The sequence below is a fragment of the Solanum verrucosum genome, unplaced genomic scaffold (assembly GCF_900185275.1).
Source record: "Solanum verrucosum unplaced genomic scaffold, falcon-dt-bn FXZP01000236.1, whole genome shotgun sequence".
Taxonomy (NCBI): Eukaryota; Viridiplantae; Streptophyta; class Magnoliopsida; order Solanales; family Solanaceae; genus Solanum; species Solanum verrucosum.
Window position 1 is genome coordinate 131,516 of NW_026020806.1, and position 24,259 is coordinate 155,774.

The window sequence follows — 24,259 nt, forward strand, 5'->3', positions numbered from 1 at the left end:
CTAAGTTTTGAGTAATCGTCTCAATCAAAGAAAGAAGTTATTTTAAAAGCATGAGCCAAAGTATTTTTGGGAGTAGTATTGAGCACCGAATTGGGGACACGAGTTCATATTAACTCAACTCTCCATAAGAACCATGCGCCAACATGGGACTTGACGTATCATTCTTTTTAGATGATCACGTAAGATTAGGCTAGTGGATCCACTAAGCAAAAGTAAGGTCCTATATCGATGGCAAGGTATAGGATGGTCCTTTGGCAACGTGAGGTAAAACGTTGTACCATCACTAAGGCTCGTAGTGGTGGTTGTCGGTTAAAGAACCTCCCACAAAAGTTGTATTATGTTTATAAAAGAAAAGCTGAGTTTGTTATCATTTTATCCTTAACGATATAAGTTGTTTACATTCTTTTACAAGCTTATTATGTATGGCTGGCGTCTTATTGCTTTACTTTGAGTCCAGTTATTTATATGAGTTGTTCAGAGTCAAGGTAAGTGATCTCCTGTTCTCCTTTCAAGCTTAAGTTGTGGTTCAGCTTTTCCAGCTCACATATTCGTACATTCCATGTACTGATGCCAGTTGGCCTGCATCGTCTTATGATGCAGATACAGGTACCCCGGATCAGCATCCTGCACGTCGTTGATCCAGCTGAGCACTCCAGAGTCTGTGGTGAGCCTCCTTGTATTCCGGAGGACTCAATTATTTTGTGTACTTAGTTTTGTTCTATTAGGATGTTGCGGGGTCTGTCCCCACATCCATCTCAGTATATTAGAGGCTTCAATAGACAGTCAGTCAGTAGTTTTGAGTCTCTCATCTATGTATATGTATATATATATATATGTAAATATTCTATTTTGAGGCTCGAGTTGCCCCTTTGGGCCATATTTTTATTAGTTAAGTTGTTTATGTCTTTGCATGACGTTGAGTTATTCTGTTGAGTTAGGTTTCCGCTGAGTTAAGAAAGTCAGGCCAAGGGTTCGCCTGGGGCCAGCAATGGTCTCCAGGTGCCGGTCCCGCCCAGGGTGTAGGCTCGGGGCGTGACAGAAATCCTCCGGAAACAAGCACTACAAGAAAGTTGAGATACGACGACATTATATAAATGTTGTATTCAACTGTTTAAATGTCATACATTAATTTACCAACATTTAATTTACATTTGAATCAAATGTCGTTTATTTCAGTGTCGGGAAATTTCCGACATTTACCTAAATGTCGTTAATCATTTATGACATTTATTTTCTGACATTTAGGTAAATGTCAATATGAAATTTATGACATTTATTTTTGACATTTTGATAAATGTCAACAATAATTTTACAACATTCATTTTGCAACATTAAGGTAAATGTTGATAGTAAATATATGACATTTATTTTGTGTCATTTAGAGAAATGTCAATTAGTAATTTATGACATTTATTTTCTGCATTTCGGTAAATGTGGATAAGAAATCTCCGACATTTACTAAACATCACTTTAAATTTCTAACATTTAGATTAATGTTGATAAAAGTTTCTTTACGACATTTACTTTGGGCTTATATAAAATGTCACAATAAAGTTTTGACATTTTAACCAATGTTAGCAAATAAAATGTTAAATGTCGTAAAAATTAGTGACATTTATATAATATTTTGCAAATTTTCTTTAAATTTTTCTTTATTTAGATTAATAGCAGCACCAAATTTTTTAAAATATCAATACTAAAGCTCTCTATAATTTTTATTCTAACACAAACTTAAATTATACATAAATCAAATGAATTTTAATAATATAATCAAATAGCAAAGTCGCAATATAGTAAGTGTCATGTAAAAGATAAATGATCTCAAAGTAAATAATGTGTTCTATCTCAAGTAAAATTGAAATCTAACTAGATGCTAATAATTTCAAAACCACCTGTTTTTCACATTTTATCAACTCCTAATTGGATTAGCTCTCTTAATTTCTTGAATAAAATATGAAATAGCTTTGTAAAACCATCAATCCACAGATCAAGCATCTTGTTGCTAGTAATTGATCACCTCAATCGTTCCCCTTCAAAAATTCTGTACAAAAAAATTCACACAAAAAAAAGAATTATGAATAAATGAAATTATTTCCTTTTTAACCAGAACAAATTGTGAATTAAAAATAATAATTTTCTCTACAACAAACGATCGAAGAATCAATGAAATAACAATAATTATAGATGTTTCTCCAAAAAATGTTGTCTTGTAATTTTTTCCGACTTACCCACTTCTTTTTTCCTTGGCCAACTGCACTTCTTCCTGTCTTCCGGACCGTGTTTTCCTGTGAAGAAACATTAGATTGTTTAATTTAATAGTTTACAAAATACAAAACTTAACAAATCTGTTAAGATAGGTAAACGGCTAAATAAATGTTATCCCTTATAGTACTATCTTATAAAATAAATTAGATTTAGGTACTCTCAAGTATTGCAAGCATTGTAAGAAGCTAGGACACTCAATGATAAATTGTAGAATTTTGGAGAAAATAAAAGTTAATGAGGAAAAGGAGGCAGATGCAAAAGGATTTGAATCTTGTTGTGGGCATGAATTTCAGAAACGAGTTTAATTATCCACTTACACAAGCTAAAGCCTCGGATGAAACAAATGCTCATGTCAAGTGTATAACACAACCGACAAAATAGTTACTTTACTGATGAGGAATCTCATCACGATATCGAAAATACAAGTTAAACAAAATCTAATAAAGATACTCCACCTTCCTAATGTTTTTGTGACACGGGAATTGTGACAGAAAACGCAGAAACATGGCCTCCACTTCTACTAACGGTAGAGGTAAGAAAGATCCTCCACCTTCCTAATGTTTTAATAAATAATACAATCTTCTGGAACATAAGGGGGATCAGAACAAAATGCGCCTATCACAGACTAAAAGGGTTGATTATCAAACACCAAACAAACTCTGTTGAAATATTTGAACCTTTTATGTTAAAAGAAAAAATAGAGGGGTACAAAAGATTTTTGGGTTTCCAACAGTGTCTTTCTAATAATAATGGGCAAATATGGTGCTTTTGGAATTTTAACAGCCAAACCAGTATAGTTGCTAATGAAAACAAAATTATTACCCTAAATGTGAACAATGGTGTGGGTTATAAGATTTCTTGTATCTGCAATCTATGCTAAATGTGAATATGCTGAAAGTAGTGAACTGTGGAGCATCTTGACAAATCAAAGTCTTATGATTGATGCTCCTTGGTGTGCGGGAGGGGACTTCAATGTGATTTCTGACACTGAAGCAAAACTTGGTGGTAAGCCTCAAAGAACGTATAAGATCAGCCTTGATTTTATTTGTAGTAGGAATCTTGTGGTCTTATTGATAATGGTTTTTCAAGCTCTAAATGCACCTGATGTAACAACAGAAGACTGGGTAACAAAATTTGGAAGAGAATCAGTAGAATCTTCCTTAATGATTCTTGGATTAAGAGCTTACAAAACAACTTAATTAGTTAGACACTTGGCAAGGATATGCTCCGATCATAGGCCCCTACTCCTGAAAAGTCACAACATTCAACAATCCTTCATCAAATATTTTAAGTTTCTGAATTTTTGGGTTACTCATCCTTGGTTTTATGATATTGTTTAGGACACCTGAAATACTAAGATTTCTAGAAACTCCATGTGGATACTTCATTCTCAAAAGCTTACCAGTAAGTTATAGGAGATATTGATGATCATATGGCTGATTGGGAACAAAATAGTTTCCAAAAGCTTACTAGTAGACTCAATCCTCTTTTAAACAAGCTCATTTCCAACAACCAAAGTGATTTTGTTCAGTGTTACTTTTAGATGCAATTATACAAATAAAGTCTAGAAACAGAGATGTTACTTCTGATGATGAACATGATTTGGTGGTCCAAGTTCAGTCAACAAGTGATGGCCAAAGGGATCAGTTGGCTACGGTTTCGGCTAAGTCGGGTGAAAATGTAGGTGAAACGCGCTAGGTTGACTGATGCTAGTGTAATTAATCAAGATTTAGTTATGGGGGGTCTATCAAAAATTATGTGGAACAAGTACAATAATCTAACAATGTGGCTGAAGTGAAATTGGTACAAAATTCAAATTGGACTTTGGTGACAAAATAAACTCTCCAGATGTTAGAATGGGTTCACCAATTCGTAAGACAATGCAGCAAACTATAGGCCGTCAAATTAAAAAACTCAACTGCTCGAGCAACAGTTCAAAAAGAGGTTTCGTATCTCAACAATTGTGATGCTCTTTTGGATAATCTAGTGTATGAGATCAACCTAACTACTTCTAAAATGGTTATCGCTAATCAGGAAGTAATTAACAAATTGAGGAAGAGGAAGTGAGGTTCACTTCTCGCCATATGCATAGCATATTGAACCCTGCAGCTCCTATTTTTGTTCCTAGAAGTGTTAAATCAGTAAGCCCTGTGCAAAGTTTGTTATCAAAAAACTAAGAAACAGAGTACCGGTCACTTAACTAATCAGTCAATTATCATTAGAAACTTATCTATGCAATCCATTGGCAATTTAAACTTTTTATTGTTAGTGAGAGTTGAGTGAATAATAAATTGAAAGGAGGTTCATGGCCAAGGGGAAAGATGTTCGGGTAACAGTGATTATGGAATGTACTAGTTGTGTCCAGCTGCTCTTTGAAGGAAAATTTCTAAGGCATCCATGTGACATATTTTTGAACCAATTATTTTTATCACAAAAGCACAGTCCACTCAGGGAAACACTCATCAAGGACAGAAGAAAAAATCTACAATCGTATCCAAGAGGAAGTTAATATCGGGTAAGAAATCAATAAAACAGTAAAGCAAAGGAATAAGGATGGACAAATTTCAAAAGTTGAAGCACAAAAACAATGGAATATTGTTTTGTAGGCTTCAGCGACTACTAGAAATCATCCCCCCTTAAGCAGCGGACACAAATCATGGGCAGATATAGTAGAAGATTGCAACAGTTAGGATATACGGTCAGACACACTAAAAAAGGATCAGTTGGGGCATGGATAAAAGCAGAGAATCATTTGGCTTCTGCAAATTATCAAAGTAGTACATAGTACTGAGGGGCATAATCTGATGAAAAATAAAAATTCCAAGTTAATTGAGGGGAAAAGAGATGTAGGAAGTGGAAAAAGATTGATACACATACAAGGAGTTGACTCGAATAATACACACATGGGTATAAAGAAAGATAATGCCCATATATTATGTCAAAAATGAATGCAAAGAAACTGCAGGTCTTAAGGAAAATGAGGAGGATTCCTTGCACAAAAAAGAATCAAACCAATTGCAGCCTATATATGGAGATAGAACCTTATGAATCAGAAGGGGGAACTTTTGTTGCTAATAAGACCCAAATTTTGGATATTGATTAGGGGGAGGAGGATAAGTGCTCAAAACTACCACTTGATAAGATGCTGCCCAGATGAATACAAAGGACCTGACAAAAAATATTAACCAGGGTATCATAATCGCTAATCAAATCGAAGGTCATAAAGGAATCAATACCATACAAGCTGGAACAAAAGATCAGGTATGTATTTCTTCTTTAGAGGCTTATTCTGAGTGCTTATCTCAGTCGTTAGCATTTGAACATTGTAATGAAAATAATAAGTTTAAGAAATTAAGGAATGACAATCAGAATTAAGGGAAAAAAAGGATAAACTGGAAACAATGCATCTTCACTCTCCAAGTATGATTTTCTTATGTGAAACAAAAAACAGAGAAAGCACGGTTAAAAGGGTACAAAGACAAGTAAATATGGTGTACGCTATAACTGTGGAGCCGATGGGATTATCAGGAGGTATAGCTTTATTTTGGACTGATACTATCCAGGTATGTGAATCACATTCTTCTCCTTTTTATATCGCAACTTTGATACAAGATGGCTTAGCTGATTCCAAATATTGGTGTATATTTGTGTATCTAAGTACAAATAGAGTCACTCGTATATATGAGATGCAAGAATTAGTGAAAAAATGCATAGATTGGGGTGCTTTGTGGGTCATAAAGTGTATACACTGTTGATGTTGCAATCAATTGCTTGCATTTCACATAAGTCAGGTACCAATACTTTATCAAGCTATTGTAGTATAATTACGCAAAGATATAATCAAAACAAAGCTACAACTCACCTTTTTCGGGTCAACAACTGAAACGGGCGATAATGATTGTTGGCGATCTTCAATAGATTTATTAGAAACCTATCACAAAAGAGACAAAATATTATATTTAAAAAAACCAAATAGCAATACTTTCTAAAATGAATATTTTGTGAACACATTTATTTACCTGCTCATTACTAAATGATTTTCTATTTGAGCCAAGAGTAATACCCAAAGAATCTACATATGCTAGTATCCCTGCTTTTACTTTATCATCTATTTTTTCTTCCATACTCATATTTGCTTCAGATAATTTTTTCTTCATCATTTCCATATCTTCCTCTGTTTTCGATAACTTCTTATCCATCACTTCAATTTCTTCTTTCGCTTCAAATAACTTTTCCTCCATCTCAATTTTCAGAGTAGAGGTTACTTTTTGAACTTCTATCTCAACTCTTTTATCAAAATCTCTTTGCTCATTTTGGGATCGCTTGTATAACGGGCCATAAACAAAACTTGGAGCTGCTCCTTTTCCTAGAGTTCGAACATTTCCATGAGTGTCTGGCCCCATTACTTGTGAGTTCACATCATTTGGAGCACTTCCAGGTACATTTAACTCAGGGTATACCTCAACAAGATCATTCATTTCTTTCTTTATAAAAGAAAAATAAAGCAAGATATAGTTGATAAAATATTGATGGAATAAAGTACTGTACATTTATAAAGAATGAGAATTTACCATAACTCACTAGCTTTTTCATTTATTGGTTCATTGTTCTTTTTCGTATGTGTTTTTTTGAACACATCGATACGAGTTGGTTTTACACCCTTCTCCTTTGTCATCTGTTTGAATTGTAAGAGATTGAAACATAAATATTTTAAAAACGTGCATTAGTATATAATTGTAGAAAGTAAATAATGATTATGTTATACATTATCTATAATTTGAGAATAACTCTTTCTTCCTGATGTGTGTGGCATAGTCAACTTCGTCCGACTTTCTTTGTTCCTCTCACTCTTTTTCTGAAAAAGTTAGATATAACTCTACCCATTTGAGAATAGTCTAAACTCCATGTCATATCAGAAGATGATTGATGATGAGAGAATACCTTTGCATCAGTTGAGCTCCAATAATGTACTAGTGCACGCCATTGATCTTCTTCAACCCTATCTGGACGATTAGCTAAGAGTTCAACATCATTGGTGTATGAGTCATAACCACTACTTTTTGCTTCATGCTTCCATTCTCTCCATTTAGATCCAACTGACATCATCAAAATACGCTTCATATCCTCAGTTGCATCAATATTTTCCTACAAGCATCAATATATAACATATTTATATTAGAATATTACAAAAATAATAAATATCTTAATATTTTTTTTCTTTTTCTAGGAACCTTTATATCTGTCCATATCTTGTTCTTGTAGAGATCAGGCAGAAGCCTCCAATCTTTATGATTTAATGGAGCTAAAATGCCATTTCGTGCTAAGACGCCAAGTTTTGAACTCAATCTACATCCTTCTGGCCCAATAGGTTGGCCAAGATCATTCAACTCAACATGTAAAATGCCACCATCTTTTCCCCATCCCGAGTGCATCATAGTGGGACCCCAGATCGCTTAGACTGCTCCCCGCTCTCACTAAGGAAATTTTAAACTAGGAAACTTTGGCTTTGTACATTCAAAGTTTTAACATGGACTTCATGTGACACGACCCAATTTTATTTCTTTAATATATTTGACTTTGCCTTATTTTGGATACTTCTTCTGTAATAAACATTTTCTTTATTTTTTATTGAAATCCGTCAATATTTATGGAGGCAAACCATCGATCGTGGGAAAATTATTTTACTTTCCTCCTAACTATAAAAAATATTATTAAGTTGTTTTAACTATTATATAAGTTATTTTTTAAAACTATTTAGTTAGCTAGGGTGTAGGATTTAAATGATTTTTCCTTCAAACTTTGCGAATTATTTAAATTGGTCCTTGAACTTTATTAATGGTCAGAATTTCTCCTTTATATATATATGTTGTTGTACAAACATTAACCCATAAGGGCAATTGAGTCGTTTTGATAATAAGGAAAGTAAAACTGAGACTTTTTAAATACAAGGTAAATTTGTGATTAATCGTGTAGTTCAGGGGTGAATTCATATCTTTGTCGTATAAAGAATGACAAATAAATTTAAAAAGATTCATATTTCAAACAATAAATGTAAATGACGGTAATTAACGATTAATAGTATGACATGTGAAACATTTGTAATAATGTAGACCTTTGTTGGCAAATATCATTATTTTAACGACATTGTTTTCCAAATACCATTAAAAATAATGACACTTACCAACAAATGTCTTATTATATTGGACATTTGTATAAAATGCCGTTCTTTTAACAACATTATCACAAAATGTCAATAAAAGAAACGACAGTTGTTGCAAAATGTCATTATTTTAACAACATTTTTTCAAAATGTTACTAAAAGTAAAGACATTTGTTGCAAAATGTCATAATATATTCGACATTTGATGTCAAATGTCATAAAAGAGTGACGATTCTGACCAACTAATGACATTTTGCATCAAATGTCATTATTTTAATGACATTTTGCATCAAATGTCATTGTTTTTGCGATATTTGTTCATAAATGTCAATAAATTCTTTATTTTTTGACATTTATTTCAAATGTCACCAAATAAATGTCGTCATATCTCTACTTTCTTGTAGTGAAGGAGGCTCACCATAGCTAACTCGAACTCCCGGATGTATCAACGAATCTACTGTTGATGATCCTAAATATATGTGTCTGCATCATCAGAAGATGCAGGCCAAATGACTCAGTATGTGGAATGTACGAGCATGTAAGAGAAATTCTAAAGCATAAACATAAGCTTGAAACTTGATAAAAATGGAAACATACTTACCTCTTTTCAAACTCACTCAACTCAACTCAAGAATAAGATACTCAACTCAAGGATAAGATACTCAACTCAAAGATTTGATACTCAACTCAAAGATATGATACTCGACTTTGGGTACTCAACTCTGGATACTCAACTCAATATAAAACAACAATTCACATGCAATATAATGAAAAGCTTTATAAAACAGTAAAAACAACTTAGTTCGCTAAAGAAAATGCAATAACAAACTCAATTTTACTTATATAATAAAATAATATAGTTTATGTGGGAGTTTCTCTAACCGACAACCACTACTATAAGCCTAAGTGGTGATACAACGTCTTGCCCACGCTGCCAGAACTATCCTATACTTTGCCGTCAAATAGAACGCTTAACTTAATGGATCCACTAGCTTAACTTATGTGATCATCTAAAAAGTATGACCCATTAATACCCATGATGGCTACATGGTTTATGGAGACTTGAGTTAATATGAACTCGCATCCCCATATCGGGGCTCAATACTACTCCCAAAAATATACTTAGCTCATATATTTTTAAAAAACTTCTTTCTTTGGTTTAAGATAATTACTCAAAACTTAGCTCTTTTGGAATCGATGTTCCCTTTCTTGCTCAAAACTCTTTTGGAAATCTCAGTATCCTCTCATCTTAAATGTGAAAACATTTACTCTTGGGAATACTTAGTTCTCATATATCATTTTAAATAAAATGAACTTTACTCTTATTCTTTACTCAACTTCTAAGCTTAAGGCCCCCAATTACGTTGAGCCGCCCCTGCTTAGACACCTCAATCTAACCTTATACCTATTGAACACCTACACCAGCTCGAATTTGAACCATTTGAACATTTTTTTAACAAATAACTACAAGGATAAGAGATGTGTAATACACTCGCGCTGATGTAGCAATTTGACGAATGAATAACGTACATATGACATTTTGAGCCAAAATATTTATTAAAAATTATAATTTAAAAAAAAAAAAAAAGGAAAAGAAGTCTTTGTCCACCCATGGACCTTTGAGCCACCATCGGGTCTCTTCGTTCAACTTTTCCTTTTCCATATTTGATTTTAAAGAAAAAAAAATTGAAATAACAAACTACATATCCTTGTTCTATTTCTTCATTTTTATCCCTGTTTTAATCTTCTCAGTTTCAAAGAAACCATTAATGGTGAAATTGATATGTTTCAGTGAAGAATTTTTTCAACTCTACAAAAGAATTTCTGAAATTGTTTGTTTGAAATCAACACTTATTTAATTTCTTCATTTTCATCCCTTTGTTCGTCTTTTTTACGGAAAAAAATTAAACCGTTAATGAAGGAATTAAGTTGTTTTCAGAAGAAAAAAATACTTATTTCTGAAAAAGGAATTTCAAAATTACATTAGCTGAACTCACTTCCATTTGCTTCTGTTTATCTCGTTTGTGTGCTTGGTACCGGAGGAAACTCAATTTCAGGTTGAAATTTTTAATTCTTGAAAATGGTAGGGGTGCTTTCCAGATGAATATGGTAGTGGTGAAGGAGAGAATGAGATGGTTGACAATAAGAGAGAAAGAGAAGGATGGATGGTGGCAGCAATATCGGTGGAAATGGTGGTGGAAGTAGTTACGTCAGGTTTAATTAAGGAAGAAAGAATAAGAAAGAGATATAAAAAAAAGTAAAAAAAAGTCTCTCACGCTCTGAATGTATGTGTACTGCACTTCCCATGCAACATCAACGAAAAATGTTTAATAGGTACTAGTTTTGAATAATATAAGTGTTCAATAGGTACAGACTCTAGTAGAGATGTTTAAGTGAAATATCCGGACAACTTTGAGTGGCTGTGGATGACTTAAGCCTATAAAGTTTGTTAGACATGGATAAGATGAAATCTTCACGCCAAGTGGCAAAAGATTATTGGCTCTCTTTTTTATTTTACTTTTTGTTTAAAGAGAGTAAAAATACCAAAAAAAATTAAATCCTAAAAATACGACACTTTAATGATTTTCATTTTATTCAAACTAAACATACTAAAATTGAATGAAAATCAAAATGACAGATTAATCCCAAACATAACATTTAATGCTGAAATAGTGTAGAAGGAAGGATAAAAAATTACAAGCCAACAAGTGTACATTAGATATATCACATTGCTCGATAGAATCGAGTTATATAATATATATAGTACATTCCTCCATAGAAATTCATTTACGCTTTAAAGCGATAAATAATTGACATGCTTTCTTGTAATTTATTTTCATCCATGCTGAAATCTCATCGCTTTTGAGAATAGTCCTTGTAAAAGCTTCTTTTGCTATTTCTCTCCCAAAATGATTGATGAAAAGTCCTTCTAAAACAGCCCTTAGGTTTATCATTAAAGTCTTTGCATCAGCCTCATCCACAAGCTTTGACGTGGGATGTGTTAACTCTATTCTCTCTATGCTAAAACAATCATTTTTCTCCACCACTTTAGTCATGTCTTCAATAGAGGGAAAATACACTGGCACATTGAATGAGTTAACTAAAGACTCATCTAACTTACCCTGTGGAAAAAAAAGAAGAAAGAAACCTCAATTATTGTAAATGTATGGCTATATCTAACTAGTTCTTCTGTTTCAATTTGTTTGTCTGGTTGTTATTTGATACGAAGTTTAAAAAAGTAAAGAAGACTTTGAATCTTATGGTCTTAAACTAAAAATACGCTGACTGTATCAAAAAGGAAAGTTGAAATTAAAAGGTTAACCAGACAAACAAATTGAAATGGATGAAGTACCAAGTAATTTCACTACCTACCTCGTTCACCAAAGCCATAAGACTAGAACCAAAAAATTTCAAGAGACATTCACTTAATTGTGGTGAAATTAGAAGCATCATTCCACCAGGAACAATTTCCTCAGCTCTTGCATTGAAGAACATTTCCATGTCCTTTTCAAATTGAGCAACATAAGCATTCATTACTTCAATATTTGAAGCACCTATATAATGAATCAAACCCTTGTTCCATGATGGAGATTTCTCATCTAACAACTCTTTTGGAGTCTTAGATAACCAATGTATAGAAGTAGAACAATGAGCAAAATGTATTGATCGCGATGGAAATAATCTACCATGGAAAGATCCTGAAACTCCAAATGCATAGTAGGATCGATCAATAGGTAGTGATCGAAAGAGGGTGTTGAAATCATTGGTGACATGATCATTGAAGAATATTTGGAATTCAGGAATATTATTTTTGTATTTTTCCTTTAAAGCTTCTACAACATGTTGCATTGCACTAAAAGTGTTTGGTCCAATTGAACATCCCAACTCTGTAATACGAAATGTGTTTGAAGAAGATAACAGGATTTTGATGTCAAGCTTTCGAATAATTGCATCTCTCACCATCTCCTTTGCATTATCTAACACTTCTTTCTGCATTCAATAACAGATAAAATTTACTTATTTTACTATTATAGGGGGTAAAGTTCGTACAGTAAATTTAATATGACATAAATAATATATTGCATTTTATTGTCACCGTGGATAAATTTAGTTACTGTACAAACAATATATTGATGTATGGTGTGCATTTAGGATCAAGCGCTTACCATTATATTAAAAACTACAACTAGTAATAGAAAGGACACAATTTTTTTCTTAACTAACTCCATCATGCATGCGTCATCCAATCCAGACCATGCCACCCCCTTGTGGACTGCCATAGGCAAAGTGTTGCATTACCCATCATGGTGCTTGATGAATTCTTAATTTAGAGTTGGAAAAAGGCTCAAATATGCTATTGAACTTTGAGAAAAGATGCATTTATGTCATCCGTTAAAAAATTGACTTATCTATGTCATTGTCGTTTGAGAAAATGTTCATTCATGTCATTATATTTAAACTTTGGTTTTCCAAAACCATATTTTACCCCAACAAGACCCCAAACAACTTTTAATACCTTTCAAATTTCGTCCACATCATTAATTTTAATTCTTTTTACAGCAAAAACCAAAATTCTAATATCATTTATGGAGTTAAAAAAAAACTCACCCATATTTAAAAAAATGAAATTAGTCTTAAAATTTCACAAAATCTGCTTTGATTCGTGTTTTTGTTGTTATTTCTAAAAAAACAATTGTTCTCTATTGTTTTCTTGAGTTTATGTTCAAAATTTCAAGTGATCTTGCGGAGAAAATTTTATCATTAAAGGATGTCGAAGTTTTGAAACGTTGAAGAAATTTCAAGTGAGTCTTGTTGAGTTAGGTTGAATTCAAGTTTAAAAGATATTGAGTTTTGGTATCTTAAGCTACTCTTGAAATTTGAGGTGATTTCGTGAAGAATTGAAGAAGTTGGAAATTCAACTCACGAAGTGAACTCACGTACTAAACTTTTGTAAATTTGGTTAATCGATTTAACATAAACGTATATTTGAGAGATTTAGATTATCAATAATAAGTTGTTAACACAAGCGAAGATCAAGGAGTTTCAACAAGTAAGAAGGAAATCTTAGGAGTGTGCGTAATTGAACATCAATTTTAATTCGTATTGTGGGTAATTGCATTGCTAAAAACAGTTGGTTATTAACGGATAGGCTAAATTAACATGCACCATTGAGGTAAGTAAAAAAATGATTTTACAAAATTGGAGTTAAAAAATAATCATATGGACTTACTTTTTCTCATACGACGATGACATAGATGAGCCTTTGCTCAAAACAGTTGATATATATAAGTTGAAGACAAGAAATCAATACCTGCAATTGGGAGTTTTTGGAGTAGCTGTAAGGATCATCACCAGCATTCATGGGAAAAGATGTTGTCATTTTGGTTCAATGTGTTCTCTTCACTCATAATGTGTTCTTATATATATGGATTTTGCACTCTTTAACTCCACCCTTTCTGGATTTAGTGGTGGGGTTGCTTCATCCTTAACCAGAAGTGTCGGGTTCGAGTCCTGAATATGAAAAAAGTCATGTTGGGAGCATCACCCTCAAATGGGCCCTGCACTGTGTGATATTAAAATGTAAAAATTAGGCAAATGACATACTATAAGAAAGAAATTATTCCTTTCCCTACTCTTTTATTAATTACCAAAAATCCCTATTTTTAGTATTTTTCGGATACATAATATAGCAATGTGGATACTTAATATAGCAGCGCGGATACTTTAATTAATAACGGGCGTATACTTAAATTATTAAGTTGTTAGCAGCACAGATACTTAATTAACAGGCGGATGCATAATATAGCAGCAGGGATACTTTAATTAATAACGGGCGGATACTTAAATTATTAAGTTGTTAGCAGCACATATACTTAATTAACGGACGGATGCATAATATAGCAGCGCGGATACTTTAATTAATAACGGGCGGATACTTAAACTAATAAAGTATCCGATTAAGTTAAATTGGGGGAAAATAAGGGATTTTTGTATTTTAGTAAAAAAATAAGGAAATATTGAGAATAAGTAAAGAAGTGTTGTGTATTTAAGTAATTTTTCCTATTAAAATTTAGTCGGGGCTCCAATGTGGGCTCCAGGAACCGAGTGAAAAAAAAGAAAAACTTATTCTAGATCTTAGATACCAAAACAATAACAATTAAAATATATTATTGCGGTATAATATGAGACACATGGTATATATCATTTACCGATAGAATATCATAGAGCTCATGCTTATTTTGATAGTTTAATATTTATATTATTTTTAACAAGTTTACTTATGAAAAAAATATTGTTTTTACTTGACAATTATTGTGATTTATAGTACTTTTACATTGTTTTTAAATATCTAAATATTATTTCAAAACTTAAAATTCAAATTCACAATCAATGTTTAGAAATTTGGATCTTGTATTTCAATTAAGCTACATAAATTGGAACAGAGGAAGTATATGTATATTGTATACGTACTATTTTGTATCTAGTATATAGACACCAATTAAGTATATATATTATTAACATATACTACTATTATAAATTGTTTATGATAAATAATCTGAATATAATTATACAATATATGAAAATATATAACTTGATGACACGACTTGAATAATTGAGATAACAAAATCTCGTGGGATCTTTTCGTATTGATTATTATTTCTTATAAATAATAATTAAAGAGTAAATGAAGCATTTTTCACTTTAAAATAGACTTAGAATTATTCAAATGTATGAATTTATCTGATGTCTATTTAGTGGTATAAAATTGAGATTATTATATTATGAAAACAATTTGTTGGTTGAAGTCATGAAAACGAAAAATACTTCCAATATAAAATCAGAAGTAATCAACTTTTAAGATAAAAAATACATTACATATAAAAAATCCTAAGTTACGAACTTTTAATCTTTTCATAAATTTATTTATAACTATTATTCACTTATAAACAACTTGCATCATAATTCATATAACTAACATGTGAACCAAATGAACCAACGAAATCCAAGTCAACTTGCTTAATATATATTCATGATATAAACGAAAGTTCATATAATCACAGGCAAACTCATGATTTGAAGACTTCGGGTGCATCGATATTACCTTAACTTAATTATGAGCTCTAAGATAAACTTAAAATAAAAATAGTGAAATAAACACTCCAGCTTGATTTGAACCCAAGTCTCGGAAGTGGATCATCTAGCTTGTATGTCACGATCCGAGCCTACACCCTGGACGTGGCCGACACTCGAAGACCATTGCTGGTCCCCAAGCGAACCCTCATCCTGGTTGACTACAAGCGGAAGACTAACTCAAGCATGCAAAAACTTAAAAATTGAATAAAATTCATGAAACTTAAACACATAAGCTTTAACTCAAAAGAAAACTGAATAAAAATAAATTATTCAACTCGCCATAAAATAGGCAACTTAAGTCTTTAAAACATTTAATAAAATACATGAAAAATACAGACTTCTCAACTATACTGACTATCTATGAAGCCTCTAACTGATAAAGATGGAAGTCGGGACAAGACCCACGACATCCTGACTAAACTGAAAAGTAAATGAAATCCTCCGGAAACAAGGAGGCTCACCATAGCTAACTCGAACTCCCGGATGTATCAATGAATCTACTGTTGATGATCCTGAATACATGTGTCTGCATCATGAGAAGATGCAGGCCAAATGGCTCAGTACGTGGAATGTACGAGCATATAAGAGAAATTCTAAAGCATAAACATAAGCTTGAAACTTGATAAAAAAGTAAACATACTTACCTCTTTTCAAACTCACTCAACTCAACTCAAGAATAAGATACTCAACTCAAGGATAAGATACTCAACTCAAAGATGTGATACTCAACTCAAAGATATGATACTCGACTCTGGGTACTCAACTCTGGATACTCAACTCAATATAAAGCAATAATACACATGCAATATAATGAAAAGCTATAAAACAGTAAAAACAACTTAGTTTTTTTAAAGAAAATGCAATAACAAACTTAACTTTACTTATATAATAAAATAATATAGTTTATGTTTGAGTTTCTCTAACTGACAACTACCACTATGAGCCTAAGTAGTAATACAACGTCTTGCCCACGCTGCCAGAACTGTCCTATACTTTGCCGTCATATAGAATGCTTAACTTAGTGGATCATGTGATCATCTAAAAAGTATGACCCATTAATACCCATAATGGCTACATGATTTATGGAGATTTGAGTTAATATGAACTCGCATCCCCATATCGGTGCTCAATACTACTCCCAAAATTATACTTAGCTCATCTATTTTAAAACAACTTCTTTCTTTGGTTTAAGATAATTACTCAAAACTTAGCTTAAAAGCTCTCTTGGAATCGATGTTCCTTTTCTTGCTCAAAACTCTTTGGGAAATCTCAGTATCCTCTCATCTTAAATATGAAAATATTTACTCTTAGGAATACTTAGTTCCTATATATCATTTTAAAGAAAATGAACTTTACTCTTATTCTTTACTCAACTTCTAAGCTTAAGTCTTCATACAAAGTTTAAACATTTGTAAAAGACTTCTTAAAATATAGTTCACGCTGAATTATGAACTTGAACGACTCAATGCAAGGTTTTCAATAACCATAGATAGAACTCAATACTTGGAACTCAAGAACTTCAATGATACTACTCATTTAAAGAATGCTCAACTCAGAGGGTTCATGCGGAATTATGAGCATGAACTACTCAACTCAAGGATACTTCTCATCTCATGACTGCTCGACTCATAGGGTTTATGCGGAATTATGGGCATGAACAATTCAACTCAAAGACTTCATGGGTAACATGTAATAGTCCCATGATTTGCAATATAAGCTCAAAGGGGATTGGGAACTCAATACTCGAGACTTGGAACTTGAAGATACTACTTCTCTCAATGATACTCAATTTATGGCGTTCAATCGGAATTTATGGGCATGAACGACCCGACTCGAAGGTCTACACAACTACATGGAACTCATGTATGCGACTCTTCTTATTCTCTTACTTACTTACTCAAACTTAGTTCGAATTGATTGTTGATCTCAAAGGATTCACAATTGAACTCAAAGGCTTTCTTGAACTCTACTCTTAACTCTCTCTTGAATGTGAATTATGAATTCAAGAGTTATGTTTCATGATATGAAGGATCTCGTGATGACAAAGTAGACTCATGAATACATTCTCATCATTCTCATACTCATTTGTTTGAGTCTTGAAACAAGTTACTAGAAGTTGAAGAAGACTCCACAAAAGGGCTCAAAGGGACTTTCTTAGAATGTTCGAAAGAATTCTCAAAACTTAACTCTTAACTCTACCTTGAATTTGAATTATGAATTCAAGGTTATGATCATGTTAGGAATGATTTTAGGTGTTTAGAAGTAGCTTACAGTAGTTAGAATCGAAAAAGAGTGAAGGTGCACTTTAAACGAACTCAAACGGGGCAACCGACGACAAACTGGATGGGGCAGGCAACCCTAGCGCGGGGCGCCAGCTTCTAAACTTTAGAGGAGGGTTTGGGGCGCTCTGGCTGGCCCCAACCCAGAAAATTCAACGAATTTTCTTTGCTCATTTTCTCACCCTAACTCGCATAGAATCGAACGGTTCCTTCCCCAATCACTTGGATTCGATTACTTAACATAAGTACACTCTAATATACTCAAAACAACTCTCAAATTACTAAATTTCATCTCAAGAAATCCTAGGCGTAAACTAGGATTATAAAACTGAACCTAGTCAGATTAGACCCCTAAAATATTACTAAAAACGAATTAAATCTGATTGGGTAAAGAAAAGACCAAAATACCCCTCTAAAATCCGGTTAACTTTCCTTAACTTGACAGCCTAAATTCAAAAGGCCATATTTCACTCATCCGACCTCTAAACTTAGCAAACTCGGCGGCGTTGGAAAGATAATTCAAAGTTCTTTCCTACAGGATCTAGTAGAACATCTAACTCATCCTGAGCTAGGAGTTACGGTCATTTGAAGTCAACCCAAAACTCATACTTAAGCATAACTTGCAAAATTTCATATTTTGCTATTTCCAATTTGGTTCTTTTTCGAACTCAAGGTGCTACATCTAGTGAACTTAACACTTAAGAAATTTTAATTCCTCAGTAAAATCCTACTCACAACGAAGGATGGTTCAAGTCTTAGCTCAAAAAATTTCTGGGGTGTTACATTGTACTAGCAGTACAATGACACTCCTATGTTTTTTATGGGTGCACTGTTAATTATATCATAATTTCTATCAGTTTCTCAGGATAAATATACATATATATACATGATTTTTTTCGAAGTTAACGGATGCACGTGCACCCCCACCTAGAGGGATGAGTCCGCCTGTGCATATAACTAACATGTGAACCAAACGAACCGAACGAAATCTTTTTTAACGATTTGTTTCAAATATACTCTAGATACAAAAGAAATATATAAAGATAACTGTAAAGTCCAAGTCATGTTACAGTATATGACTAATGCAAACAGTTTTTTTTTTGGTAATAGAAAGGACAATAATATCTCCAATAATTTATTCTACAAATTTGGTCCACACAAATTCCAATTATCGTTTCATTGAAATCATCCTTAGACATATTACCAATCACTCATACTTTGCCCTTTCGTTTTTATGCACGTGTTTATAAACACTTCAACTTTATAAATATCATCCGCTACATAAAAAAATATATTATGTATTCACTAAATTATTTAAGTAGGTTTAAATTACGCGTAATGACAAACATTAGTAGTATATTAATTAATGAAGCTACAATTTCACAAAATTACGATTCACGGGTATAGTTTAATAAAACTTGCTATTAATTGCAGGATCCACGTATGATTTGTATCCAGAAAAAAAAAATACTCAGTGAATTTGTATACATTTTAATACAAATTTGATTTTATCTCTCCACTCACTAATTTCTCCTAAAATATCTCATCCATATCAATTTTGAATTTTGAATTAGATTTTCTCCTTCCTAATCATAGCATCACAATTCAAGATAACTGTCCAAATGTGTTTCAACTTTTTTTTTTTTTGGTTTTTCCGTTTGTATATGATTTTTGTTTCCTAATCTTTTATAAAAGTACATCTTGAATCTTCATCTTTTCAGTTATTTCAGTAAAAAAAAAAAAAAAAAGGATGATCAAAGTCCATCAAAGAGGAATATTAGAGGTATACTATTTCATGAAAAAAAAAATTAACGATCCACCATCTTTCTCTTTGGATCTAACACAAGATATCGGAGTAACTGCAGGGTCAATTGCAGAGCAATTGAAGAGAAGAGGTTGAATCAAGCGGCATCAAAATAGTTGAAGGAGAAAACAAGATGTGGTTCATTAGATCTGAAGAATCACAAGTATTTGTATAAACTCTAAATGTATATAGCAATTTGTATATTATTAGTTATTATTTATGCACATACAAAATTGTGAACAAATTCCATATATACATAATTATATTGAGGTGTATTTATATATTTGTATATTTAAGTCATATATTCATATACATAATTTTTTATTTCTAAATACGGTAACAATTTTATTTCCAAGTGGCCTCTCTCGTTCCTCAAAATGCCTCCACTTCCTGCCTTTAGTGCAGCCGTTAGTGTTTAATTTATATTTTATTGGTTTAATCCATCTGATGCATCGAATGTCTAGTCTCGGCTTTAGTACTTCAATCTATTGTCATGCTATATGCCAGCAGATAGCTATTTATACAAATATACATAGGCATATACTTGTGTATAGTAATTAATTTTTATAAATATTTGTGTTAGTATCACAGTAGAACTCCTTTTGGGAAAAATATTTATTAAAAATGATTAGCGTGAATCATGGGATTCTGTAAAAAAATTGTTAGCGTATTTAGCGTCCATGTATCCATTTATTAAAAAAAAAATTGTATAAATTTAAAACAAAAAAAATCAAGATATACAAATCTAAGGCTCCATAACAAACTAAACTATAGTTAGAACCGTCAATATGGGCCGACCTGGCCTAACCCGTGATTTGATAGGGTTGGGCTACGATTTTTGAAGCCCATTTAAGAAAAGGGTTTTTTTGTCCGGCCTAAATAAGTCTGTCGATTTGTGGGGCTTGAGAATATGGATAGGGCCGGCCCTTGATACAAATAAAAATTAGTTAAAAAATAAAAATAAAATAGAGTATTAAAAAACAAGAATCTAAACTCAAAATTTGTTTACAGAGTTTGAAATATTACAATTTAAATACAAATTATGTTTGTAAATGTAACACCCCAGAAATTTTTTGAGCTAAGACTTGAACCATCCTTCGTTGTGAGTAGGATTTTACTGAGGAATTAAAATTTCTTAAGTGTTAAGTTCACTAGATGTAGCACCTTGAGTTCGAAAAAGAACTAAATTGGAAATAGCAAAATCTGAAATTTTGCAAGTTATGCTTAAGTATGAGTTTTGGGTCGAATTCAAACGACCATAACTCCTAGCTCAAGATGATTTAGGTGTTCTACCAGATACCGTAGGAAATAACTTTGAATTATCTTTCCAACGCCGCAAAGTTTGCTCAGTTTCGAGGTCGGATGAGTGAGATATGACCTTTTGAAATTAGGTTGTCCAGTTAAGGAAAGTTAGCCTGAAATAGTAACGGGTATTTTGGTCTTTTCCTTACCCAATCAGATTTAATTAGTTTTTAGTAAGGTTTTAAGGGTCTAATCCTATTAGGTTCAGTTTTATAATCCTAGTTTACTCCTAGGGTTTTAGTTGAGAGTTCAAGAAGAGAAAAGAAGAGAGGATCAAGCGTTCGTCGAGATTCTTGCGTGTTGTTGCGGATTTTCGCCATAGGTTTGATCCCTAAGAGGTATGTAAGCATCCATAGTATTGGGTTTGTTCACCCACATGCCAAACATGTTATTTTCAGCGCAAATTTCATTCTTCAAGTTGAAAGATTTGAGTTTTTGATGAGTTCTTAATAGGTGTTCTTGAAGTTCATTCTAAATCTTGTTGTGTTGGAGTTTTGATGATTTCTTGAGAAGGAAGGGAGTGTTTTGAGGGCTGTATTGAGTATATTAGAGTGTGTTTATGTTAAGTAATTGATTCCAAGTGATTGGGGGAGAAATCGTTCGATTCTAGGCGAGTTAGGGTGAGAAAATGAGCAAGGAAAATTCATCGATTTTCTAGGTTGGGGCTTGGCGCGATGCGCCAGCCAGAGCACCCCAAACCCTCCTCTGAAGTTTAGGGGTTGGTGCCCCGCGCCACCCATAGCGCTAGGGTCGCCTGCCCCCTCCAGTTTGTCGTCGGTTACCCCGTTGAGTTCGTTTAAAATGCACCTTCACTCCTTTTCGATTCTAACTAATCTAAACTACTTCTAAACACCTAAAATCATTCCTAACATGATCATAACCTTGAATTCATAATTCAAATTCAAGGTAGAGTTACGAGTTAAGTTTTGAGAATTCTTTCGAACATTCTAAGAAAGTCCCTTTGAGTCATTTTGTGGAGTCTTCTACAACTTCTAGTAACTTGTTTCAAGACTCGAGCAAGTCAGTGGCATGAGTCTACTTTGTCATCATGAGACCTTTCATAGCCTGAACCATAACTCTTGAATTCATAATTCACATTCAAGAGGGAGTTAAAAGTAGAGTTCAAGAAAGCCTTTGAGTTAAATTGTGAATCCTTTGAGATTAACTATTGAATTGAACTAAGTTTTTTTGAGAAAGTATGTAAGAGAATGAGAAGAGTTGTATACATGAGTTCCATGTAGTTATGTAGACCTTCGAGTCGAGTCGTTCATGCCCATTACTTCCGCATGAACTCCATCAGTTGAGTACCTTTGAGAGGAGTAGTATCTTCAAGTTCTAAGTCTTGAGTATTGTTTCTATCTATGGTTATTGAGAACCTTGCATTGAGTCGTTCATGTCCACAATTCGGCATGAACCATATCTTAAGAAGTCTTTTACAAATGTTTAAACTTTGTTTTAAGACTTAAGCTTTGAGTTCAGTAAAGAGTAAAGAGTAAATTTTGAAGTTCTTTTCTTCAAAGAAACATATGGGGACTAAGTATTCCCAAAGAATTTATAAATGTTTTCACATTTAAATAAAAATGGAAATTGAGATTTCCAAAGAGCTTTCGGGCTAGTTTTCAGGAAAGAGTAATCGCTTTCTAAATGAAGCAAGAGAGGAAATTGAGATTTCCAAGATAACCTTTGGGCTAAGTTTTTGAGCAATTATCTCAAATCAGCAAAAAGAAATGTGTTTTTAAAACATAAGAGCTAGTATATTTTTGGGAGTAGTATTGAGCACCGATATGGGGGAGAGTTCAGACAACTCACATGTACCCATCATGGGTAGAAAAGGGTCATACTTTTTAGATGAATCCTTTTCACAATAGACTAGTAGATCCACTTAGTAGTTCAGGTCCTATACCTTTGGCCGTGTATAGGATGCGCTGGCAGCGTGAGGAAGATCGATGTATCATCACAATAGCTCTTATGTGATGGTTGTCGGTTAGAGAAACTCCCACATAAGTTATTGTATTTTTATATACATCGATTTATTGTATTTTTACATACATTTTAGAGTTATGTTGTATCCTTGCATACACACAGAGTTGACAGCATGTTTTTAAACAATTTGTTTCTTTATATTGCACTTGTTTTAAATTGCTTTATATTGAAATGAGTTCAGTCATGTTGAGTTGAGTACCCAGAGTCGAATATCATATATTTGAGTTGAGTATCTAATCTTTGAGTTGAGTATCTTATCCTTGAGTACTTCTGAGTTGACTAAGTTAAGTAGTTTTGAGTATCCTTGAGTATTCCTTGAGTTGAGTAAGTTTGAAAAGAGATAAGTATGTTTCCTTTTATTCAAGTTTCAAGCTTATGCTATGTTTTAGAATTCCCTTTACATGCTTGTACATTCCACGTACTGAGCCATTTGACCTGCATTTTCTCATGATGCAGACACATGTATTCAGGATCATCAACAGGAGCTTCGTTGATACATCCGGGAGTTCGAGTTAGCTATGGTGAGCCTCTTTGTTTCCGGAGGATTTCATTTACTTTCAGTTGTTAGGAGGTCGTGAGTCTTGTCCCGACTTCCATCATTGTCAGTTAGAGGCTTCATAGATAGTCAGTATAGTTGAGAAGTCTGTATTATTTATTTATTTTATTAAATGTTTTAAAGACTTAAGTTACCTATTTTATGGCAAGTTGAATATATTATTTTTTATTCTAAGTTGTTCATTTGAGTTAAAGTTTTGTAAAGTTGATTTTATTGAATTTTATTTCAGTTTTAAGCTTTTGCATGCATAAGTTAGTCTTCCACTTGTAGTCAGCCAAGATGAGGGTTCGCTTGGGGACCAACAATGGTTCTTGAGTGCCGGTCACGTTCAGGGTGTAGACTCGGGTCGTGACAGTAAAATATGTACTACATAATTTAAAATTTCTAGGGAATCACTACATAAGCCGAGGCCATAGCCTATGGAATATTGTCATATTTTTTGTGTTTTATTATGATAATTGGAAAACAATTAGGTTAATATTTTTATTTAGCTATTTATGCTTTTACTTGAAAATCAAATTAAATAAATACTATAAAGATAATTTTATTTGTGGATTTGATTAACAAGTAGTAACACTAACACCATGTAATATTGTCTTGTCGATATTTATGATAATATTTTTAAATTATAATTTAATATAAAAAATATATTTTTAAGAAAAGAGAGTTGACCCGGCAAAGCCCGTAGCCACGCACTTGTGAGCTGAGCCGATCATTTTTTGGCCACATAAAAAATGGACTTGCTAGGCCTGACCCGTCAAATTTCAAAGCATGTA

At 32.9% G+C, this 24,259-nt stretch overlaps 1 protein-coding gene and 1 pseudogene across 1 annotated transcript; both read right to left on the reverse strand.

The window, feature by feature from the left end:
* Window positions 1-6,070: 6,070 nt before the first annotated feature.
* On the reverse strand, window positions 6,071-8,396 carry LOC125813184 (uncharacterized; annotated as a pseudogene).
* A 2,812-nt stretch (window positions 8,397-11,208) lies between these two features.
* LOC125813163 (loganic acid O-methyltransferase-like) lies at window positions 11,209-13,805 on the reverse strand. Its single transcript, XM_049492651.1, has 3 exons — window positions 13,737-13,805; window positions 11,798-12,415; window positions 11,209-11,547 (listed from the first exon to the last, which is right to left on the reverse strand). The coding sequence occupies exons 1-3, from the start codon at window positions 13,803-13,805 to the stop codon at window positions 11,209-11,211; spliced, it is 1,026 nt and encodes a 341-aa protein (XP_049348608.1).
* Window positions 13,806-24,259: the final 10,454 nt, after the last annotated feature.